The 9,413-nt window shown below is 43.3% G+C and overlaps 1 protein-coding gene across 10 annotated transcripts in view; it reads left to right on the forward strand.

Annotated features, from left to right (window-relative positions):
- Positions 1-4,538, forward strand: part of GOLGB1 (golgin B1) — a 58,088-nt gene extending 53,550 nt beyond the window's left edge. For all 10 annotated transcript variants that reach the window (XM_054811490.1, XM_054811482.1, XM_054811463.1 and 7 more), the window contains 2 exons: positions 1,558-1,663; positions 2,873-4,538. In XM_054811490.1, the coding sequence (XP_054667465.1) occupies positions 1,558-1,663; positions 2,873-3,007 (241 nt within the window). In that variant the 3' untranslated portion in view covers positions 3,008-4,538. The remainder of the gene's footprint in view (positions 1-1,557; positions 1,664-2,872) is intronic.
- Positions 4,539-9,413: the final 4,875 nt, after the last annotated feature.

The raw sequence follows: 9,413 nt of genomic DNA on the forward strand, positions 1-9,413 counted from the left end.
AATTGAACATTTAGGGAAAACACTTCCCCCTGCCTTTCCCAGACTCAACTTCAGTCTAGACACCTTTCCTCCCTGCTTCCTAGTATCCTGTCGCGTTGTTTGCACCACACATCACACTCAGTCCCTTTGGTGAAGCAAAGGGCAGCATAGGAGGCTGGGGTCAGTATGCAGTGATTTCTCTCTGCTGCTCCTTGTTTCTTATTCATTTCCTCCTTCCCCTGGCAGCTACCGCTCTTTGTTAAATAAGTCTGAGCAGAGGCACCATATGCTCCTCTGATTGTAGTTTTGGCACACAGTGAGGCATCATCCATTGCCAAGCCAGCTGGAACCAGCTGAGACTGGTACAGTGCACTTCATGGCCTCCTGCCACACAGCTCTCCCTTGCAATTCCCTGTTACCAAAACCTTGCCATTTATACCTAATACACAGTGTATCTCAGGTTACTTGGCAGACGCCCTTATAGTCAGCAAAGGAGGCTGACCTAGACTAGATGTTAGGAGTAGGATGCAGTGAGTCACATATTAGAAATGCCTGTTTCTCCTCATTGACTATGAAAGTGGGTTTTATCACGTAACCTGATTGTAGGCACTTGTGCTGTGCATTTCCTGGTAGTTAAAATAAATTGGAGTCTTTTACATGAAAACAATGGCTTTCTTCTGACACACATGCTGATTCAACCAAAACATAATGGTCTGCTGGATGAAGTTCCTTGGTAATTGCTACACAACTCACATACAGCATTTAAGTCTATGAAAGCCTCCTACAACTGATTTCACTTCACTGACTAATGTTTGCCTGAAGATTTGACAGTGGTGCTTCCGTGTTTCATCCTTTAATAGTATCTTATCAATCTTGAATATCTGTCACTAGAAAATAGTTAGCAAGAACCAGCACTATTGGGACCAGAGCTGGCTCCCAAAATAAATTCACAGAATTTAAAATACAGTTAAATCATCTGCCCTGGCTTCTTTCAAGTCACGCTCTATGAAATTTCACTTGAAAGCCCCCATGTAGAACACAGACACCTCAGTTAAGTTTAAGAGTTTGAAATTCCTGAAAGACTAAAGGAAAAAACCAGCACAAAAAAAAATCATGAGTTTTGAAGTGACAAGATATAAATTAGGTAAGAAAGGTCTCCACTGCCTTTGTCCTGAATTGTCCTCTCTACTGGAGAGGAATGGTAATCTGCACATCATGCAGTATGGAGGTTTTACTTTTCTCTCTGACTACAACTATGACTATGGGCACAGGAAGTGGCTGGCACTGAGCAAGTATAACTTGTAAAGAGAGCACAATATGCCTATTCTGATACTGTTTCTCCAGCCTCCTGGTGAAGGAAGCAGGACTACTGCTAGGTGGATCACGCAGTGCTGCTCAGCTTGACCTCAGGAGGTGCTACAGTTGTACAAAAGAAACCAGTTCTCATCAAGTGAGGCCATGGCTTCCTTGCAATGGTTGATTACTTTTTGAAGAAATACTTCCTTTCCTAAGCTTGTCTACAGTGTTGGTTTGGGGCATCGTAAGAAACTGAATTTAATTTCATGTTTTTTGTGACAGGTTGCAGTCAAGTGAGTGGGCGTCTTCCTTAAGTGCTAGCATTGATATGACTCCAGGTCATGAGCATTCCTTGCTGATTGACTCCATGGACAATAATTTCAGCAAAGTAAGAATTTACATTCACAGCTGTCAATGATGTGAGCCCTGGTTGATGCAAGAAAATGTGAACTGAAAACTGTGAACCTATGGGAGCTAAATCCTTCTGTAGGCACATTTAAATCTGGGTTTGTGTAGGTTTCTGCTCGTCTTGCTCTGTTTTCCATGCCAAAAGCCTCTCTGCTACAATCTGCATAAGCAGACTTGATCTCAGAGACTAGCATTGTCTGTGCCTAAAATGTGGTCCCAGGTTCCTTGTGGAATATTCAAGGCCTCAGTGGTGAGCAAATAGGCAAAGTCTGTGCAAACAATGTGTAATCTCATGCATAAGAAGTATACATCTTACTGGCCCTAGAATCTACAGTGTCTGGAGAGCTTGCCCTTTCTTTTAGTAACCATCTCAGTTTTTCCTCACTCATCGTCTTTCAAAACTGCATCAGTCAGGCTGGGAGCCGAAGTGGAGAGCTGCTTTTTCACTGTGCTGAATGACAGCCTGACAGTCATCTGTCCTGTTTTGCTAAGGATGAAGCCCTCCTGAAGAGTTTGTCCCTTGGTCTCTTCAAGACTTAGAGGTGGTGCTGTCAAGAGCAGCATCAGCAGAATTTCGGCAAGAGCCGTAACTGGATGCTACTCTGTGTTCATGCTTGGCGTTTGTTACTAGAATAGACAATTTTTTTCTTTCTACTGGAACTTTGCCAGTAGATGTTACATTGTCTGAGGACTCCTGGAAGAGCCCCAGTAGAGTAAGGTCACTCTACAGCAGCTTCTTTTAACAGCTTCAGAAGTCCTTTCTGTTGCAAGGGTGAAAGAATGTAACAAATAAATAATAATTTTCTTCTTTTAGGCCAGAGAGTGAATCAGGATTCCTAGTAGCTCAAGGCTCTAGCAGTAAAGTACCATTGATCCATTTGTTTACATTTCACTTGGAAGGGCTAGAAATTCATAGAGACCAAATGTTAGAGGGGTATGTTCTGCATTCTGTTGCCACTTCTCAAGCAGAGTTGGAGAGAGTTAATTCATGAGAAACCTGCAGAGAGCAGGGGAAGGGGAATATTTCACTGAGGATTGGCTCTAGAGATCAAATTTGTCAGTGGAATGACTTTGGGAAGGTTCATGCTCATTAGCTTAAACAGTCTTCATGGTCTGGAGAGCTCTGGGTGAAGGCAGCTAGGGACATACCCATTCCTGGTACTGACTGGTCTCTGTTTTACTCTTCCAGACTCGGAATATCCTTGGACTACGACGCCTGTTACGCTCTCTCTTCCGTTCCCGGACCCACTTGCCTCTGCTAGTGGCTGTGTATCTCCTTACTCTCCATGTTCTGCTCTTCCTGTGCTTTACAGGCCACCTATGAACAGGAATAACAGCCTTTTCTTGAGCCTTGTGTAATCCCTGGGCCTGCATTCCCTATCAACAGGGTAGCACTTCACCGAGCTGCCTTCTTTTTCCAAATCAGCCCTTAAGGAACAACTGCACCCAGCAATTTGTACCTTGGTTGCTTGTTGTCTGAGTATGCAGCAGTCAGTGCTGATGCTTGGTACATTTTCTGAGCAAGGGTCCCCACACTACAAGCTTCAAGGGCAGCATCTGTTCCTGTACCTGGAGGTATCACCACTCATTTTATATAGTATTGTGCTGTGGTAGGAATAAGAAAAATATTCTTGAGTTGCTGCAGTACTTCAACACTTCTAGGAACTGTGGGATCTTCCCCCTCTAAGACCAAATCAGTGAGTTGGGTTGGGGAAACCCTGTAGCTAGATATAAGAGAGAGAAGCTTCTTCCCTTTCCTCCATCCCTGAGATTTGCTCCATGGCTCAGTGCTGTTTGAAATACATATCCTAAGGAAGTGTTGGACACTTTAAGAAACATGTATTGAATTTCAAAATCATGTTTCCTGCTCAGTTGCCTCTCCTCTTGAAGAAAGGCCAAAATTAGTATATCTGGACCTGCCGAGCATTCCATTTAAAAAGAGTTATATGTCTGCCCTGACAATCCTGTAAAATAATGTCAGTAATTTAGTTATTGAAAAGGGATAAGAAACAAGAAACTTTTTAGCTCCAAGTTAATAAACTTGCTGTTTATAGCATTTGTACACCTCTCACGAGGGAAGTTGCTTGTGTACCTCTTGAAATGAGAGCAGCTGTGCTCTTGCATTGTCATCCACTGAACCCTCGTCACAAGATTAAACCTGTACAGGTTGTGTTGAAGGGTTCCATAATGTGGTATGTGGGCCTAAATAAAAGGCGAAAGCTCCAGAAATAAACTGGTCCCCCCCCCCCTACACTAAGGAAGGGAATAGAGTTCTGAAACCTACTGGCGTATCTGCTTTAGGAAAAGCCTGTTGTAGAAAGCTAGTGCTGGTCATTGGACTTGTTGAATCTAAAGCAAACTGATGCAAATGGACTTGATCTTATAGGATGTATGGAAAGCTGTGTTTTCTAAAGAACTCTTGAATATGTCCTGGAATTGAGACTGCCCTCTTCCAAAGAAAGAATGCTGAATGCAAAGACGGTAGTTCCAGTCGAGTTCCCTGTCAGAGACCAAGTGGTCATTCTGTTCAGAGTACTTGCCAGAAGGATTGTATCTGCCTCTTGGCTAGAGTATTAACAGTCATATTTTTCCTATGGGAAGGACGTAGTTCTTTTGATATTGCTGGTAAGCTAAGATTCTCTAGCCAGTGAACAAAGCCTGGTTGAGGCTGGATTGATGTCATCATGGTAGCTAGAATAACTGGATCTCTGGCAGGTCCAGAACATTGACACTATATATCCCTTGCACTACCCTTGATTATCTGTATGGACTTCCTCAACTATATAAAATTCAGTGACCAAATACTTTGCCTATAGCTTCCTGTATATATAATAAAGATTATTTTTCAGATGGAATTTGTGTACTGTTGTCATATAAATGTCAGCGGTCTCTTGAGGGTATAGTGCTGCTGTATCATACCTTTCACAGGACCACCATGGGACTGTAGGTCACTTTCGTGTACACTTCCTTGTATGTCAATTGCAGAAGCTCTGTTTCTTGGTATTATTTGAATGCCTGTGGAGATGACCTTTTTCCCTGTCTCACTTCTCTCTTGGCCTTTTTCAGCTTTTGCTGCAATGACAAAGGAAATAGCACTTTAATAGTGAAAGCAATTCCAATAAAACAAGATCTGCTTGAGTTTACTTTCTTTGCATTTAGGCACATTTGACTGAACACTGCACTCTGTTGGAGTTGTGCAGCCCCAGGAAAGACACAGGACTTAGCAACAGCAAACTGGAAGCATGCTAGTAACTTAGATGGGACTAGTTAAAACATACTGTCCTCTTCGAACTTTGTGTAGCCAAAGAAAGGTACTTTTGTTCATATTAACTGCTACAATCCACCACCACCATTAGAATAAAAGCTAGTAATGGAGTGTTGTAAGATTGTAGATAATGTTTCCACTGTGTTTAATAGGCGCAAGAATTCTAAGCAGAGTATGTTTTCTTAAAGCCCATGATGCAAGTTCTCGTGAACTAAGTTTCTGCTGCTTCAGAGACATTTAAATATTTTATACCTTCAGATGGAACAGTTACTGCTTAGATTAAATATATAAATAAAATAAAACCTCTGAAGGAATGCCTGATGTGATAATCATAGTCTGACCTAACAGCTTTATGATTTGACCTAATGAAAGATGTGACATTTTAGCTGATGTTTCCTGTTTCAAACATTTCAACTCTTCATTTCTTCTCTGATGGACCTTTCCTGCCTGTTTTTTTGATCTATCTCCAGTAGAGTGTGAGGAGATTGACCAATGGAGCTGTGCTCTGCCATCTCTGGTACACACAAACCAGCATGTGTAGTAATGGGGTGTTGTAAGACTATAAATGATGTTTCCACTGTATTTAATAGGAGCAAGAATTACAAGTGTGTTTTCTTAAAGCCTGTGATGCAAGTTTTCCTGAACTGAAATAAGACAAGTTTCTGCTGGTTCAGAGACATTTAAATATTTTATACCTCATGGCCACTACTGAGGCAGGACCCCAGGATCTGTTTTTGTGCAGTGGGGAGAGACATTGGAAGAAACAGGCATGCCCAAGACGTTAATACTTGGCTCCAGGATTGGTGCCTCCAGCAGAACTTTGTTTTTATAACCATGGAAGAGTCTTTAAAACTCAAGTTATGCTGGGGCATGATGGGATCCACCCGTCCCGATGGCAGAAATGCATCTTTGCTTGTAAAATGGCGGGACTCATTGAGAGGGCTTTAAACTAGAGTCAATGGGGGGAAGGGACACCAACAAGATAGCTGAAGGTAAGCCAAGGATTGGCATGACATCGCCTGAGAGTGCCAATGCTAATGGGAGCATTTACACTGCTCCAGGGAGCACTAAGGGCTCAGGAGCACACCTGAAATGCTTGTACACCAATGCATGCAGGATGAGAAACAAACAGGATGAACTAGAAGCATTGGTCAGTTCCCAGAGCTATGATATCATTGGTCTTAGTGAGACTTGGTGGAATGAGTTCACAACTGGTGTGCTGGGATGGAGGCTACAGGCTGTTCAGGAGGGTTAGGCAGGGCAGATGAGGTGGAGGAGTTGCACTACATGTAAGGGAGAGGTTTGACCATACAGCCCTTACAGTTAGGGATGATATGGTTGAGCGCCTCTGGGTGAGGATAAGGGGGATGGAAAACAAAGCATAGTGGGTGTCTACTGTTGATCGTCCATCCAGGATGATAGCACTGATGAGTTATTCTACAGACAATTAGGAGAAATTTCTGGATCGGTAGTCCTTGTCCTTATGGGAGATTTCAACTTCCCAGACATCAACTGGGAATTCCATGCTGCTGTGACGAGCAAGTCAGAAATTCCTGAAATTTGTGGAAGATAACATCTTGTCACAAGTACTCAGTGAGCCAACTAGGAAAGATGCTCTCCTAGACTTGTTGTTTGTGAATAGAGAAGGATTCATGGAAGATGTGATGGTAAGTGGTTCTCTTGGCCACAGTGATCATGAAATGATTGAGTTTAAAATTTGCAGTGTAATGAGAAAAAAGATTAGCAGAGTTGCTACCCTGGATTTCGAGAGGAAACTTTAAGCTATTCAGGGAGCTACTTATCAGTGTCACCTGGGACTTAGGAGTCAGCAAGTGCTGGTCAGTTTTTAAGAAACACCTTTTAAAAGCACAGGAGCAGGCAATTTCACTGTCTCAAGCAAGCGGTGCGGAAGACCAGCTTGGCTGAACAGGGAACTCCTCATGCAGCTCAAGAAGAAAAAGGAATTGTATGATCTCTGGAAATGAGGACAGGCTTCGCAGGAAGATGACAGAGCTGTGGTTTCGCATATGCAGGGAGAAGACACAAAAAGCCAAATCTCGAGAGTTTAAATTGGTCAGTGTTGTGTCAGGCAACAAGAAAGGCTTTTTTAAATAGATTAATAGCAAGAGAAGGTCTAAAGAAAACATTGGAGTGATCCTTGTTGAAGATGGTCACCTGAATAATAGGGATGAAGAAAAAGCAGAGGCACTCCATGCTTTTTTTGCCTCAGTCTTTAATAATATTGATATACCTTGGGCTGTCTGGTCCCCTGAGTCAGAGGATCATGAGTGTGGGAACAGTGACTTTCCATTTCTGCACACTGTAAGGGACCAGCTGAATGTTCCCAAGTCCACAGGTCCTGATGGGATTCACCCCAGAGTACTGAAGGAGCTGGCGGATGTTATGGCAGGACCCCTCTTGATCATCTGCCAAAGGTCTTGGGAGTCTGGGGAGGTCCCCCCTGACTGGAAGCTAGGCAATGTTATTCCAAGGGTGTGAGGGAAGACCAAGGAAGCTACAGACCTGTTAGTCTAACTTCAGTTCCTGGAAAAATTGTGGAGAAGATCATATTGGGTGCTATTGAAAGACATTTAAAGAACAATATGTGATCATCAGGCACAGTCAACATGGGTTCACAAAGGGAAAGTCCCATTTAACTAATTTGATATCCTTCTGTGATAAGGTCACCCATCTAGTGGATTGAGAGAAGGAGGTGGATGTAGTTTTTTCTAGATTTTAGTAAGGCTTTTGATACTGTCCCTCACAGCATGCTTCTGGACAACTGTGACATGATCAGCTACACAGTGCATTGAGTGAAGAACTGGCTATACAAGGCTGAAACACCTGGCTGGCAACCAGTCATCAGTGGTGTTCCTCGGGGCTCAATTCTAGGGCCAGTGCTGTTCAATATTTTTATCGCTTATCTGGATGCAGGAGTTTGCTGGTGACAGTAAACTAGGAGTTGCTGTTAACTCTCTCGAGGGACAAGAGGCCTTGCAGAGGGAGCTAGATAGATTGGAGCATTGGGCAATCATCAATGGCATGAAATTTAACAAGACCAAATGCTGGATTCTGCATCTGGGATGGAGTAATGCCAGACACAAGTATAAATTGGGAGAGGAGTGGCTGGAGAGCGGCCCTGCAGAAAGGGATCTGGGGATACTGGTTGGCAGCAGGCTCAATAGGAGCCAGCAGTGTGCCCTGGCAGCCAACGGAGCAAACTGCATCCTGGGGGGCATCAAACACAGTATCACCAACTGGTCAAGAGAGGTGATTATCCTGCTGTATGTAGCACTGGTGCAGCCTCACCTGGAGTACTGTGTGTAGTTCTGGCCCCGAACATTTAAAAAACGATGCTAAGGTCCTTGAATGCGTCCAGAGGAGGGCAACAAAGCTATTGACAGGGCTGGAAGGCATGTCCTGTGAGGTGCAAGCGAGAACTCTGGGTTTGTCTGGTTTGGAGAGAAGAAGGCTGAGGGGTGACCTCATTGCTCTCTGCAGCTTCCTGAGGAGGGGACATGAGAGGGAGGCGCTGAGCTCTTCTCCCTGGGATCCATGGACAGGACACCTGGGAATGGTTCAAAGCTGCATCAGGGGAAGTTCAGACTGGACATTAGGAAGCATTTCTTTACCGAGAGGGTGGTCAAACCCTGGAAGAGGCTTCCTGGAGAGGTGGTCGATGCCCCAAACCTGTCAGTGTTTAGGAGGCATTTGGACAATGCCCTTAACATGCTTTAACTTTTGGTCAGCCCTGAAGTGGTCAGGCAGTTGGACTAGATGATCATTGTAGGTGCCTTCCAACTGAACTATTCCACTCTATTCTATTCTAAGCCCTGTATATCTTGTCATTATGTCAAATAGAAATGACTGCTCTAGCAGATTATCTTGCTTCATTTGACTCATTCAGAAAGGAAGTTATTTTGGTTTGAGATTTTTATCTAGTGTCAAACTAGTGTGATTCACGCTACTCATTCCAAAATTGTGCACTTCTCACCAATGAGCAATGTACCAAAGAGTTTGATCTGTAAGTGATTAGGATTCTTTAACTACATGCTTTCCATCTTCCTAGTTCAAGCTATTGACTTCTCTTTTTTTTTATCCTGGAAGAGCTTTCATGTATGTATATGTATATATATATGTGTGTGTGTTTATATAGATTTTTAATTGTGCTGTAATGTACTGAGTCAAATTTCATAACAAGTTCTGTAAGCAGTAGCTTGCTTGCTTTGGATCTCATTGTAATTGTCAAGCCTGGAGGCTTTAGCCTTTTAACTTTTTTGTACTTTTAGGGCAGAATTATTTTTTGGAAGAGATGAAAATGGAGATCACAATCTGGTTTTGCACACTAAGAAATATAATTGTGCCCCATCAAGAGCTACTGACGGAGTTAGCAATTTGTATCCTGGGTACGTGCCTTGTCAGCATCCCACACCACAGGCAGCGTGCAAGGGAACTGCAGCGCTCT

Source organism: Grus americana, chromosome 1, assembly GCF_028858705.1.
Source record: "Grus americana isolate bGruAme1 chromosome 1, bGruAme1.mat, whole genome shotgun sequence".
In the NCBI taxonomy this organism is placed as follows: Eukaryota; Metazoa; Chordata; class Aves; order Gruiformes; family Gruidae; genus Grus; species Grus americana.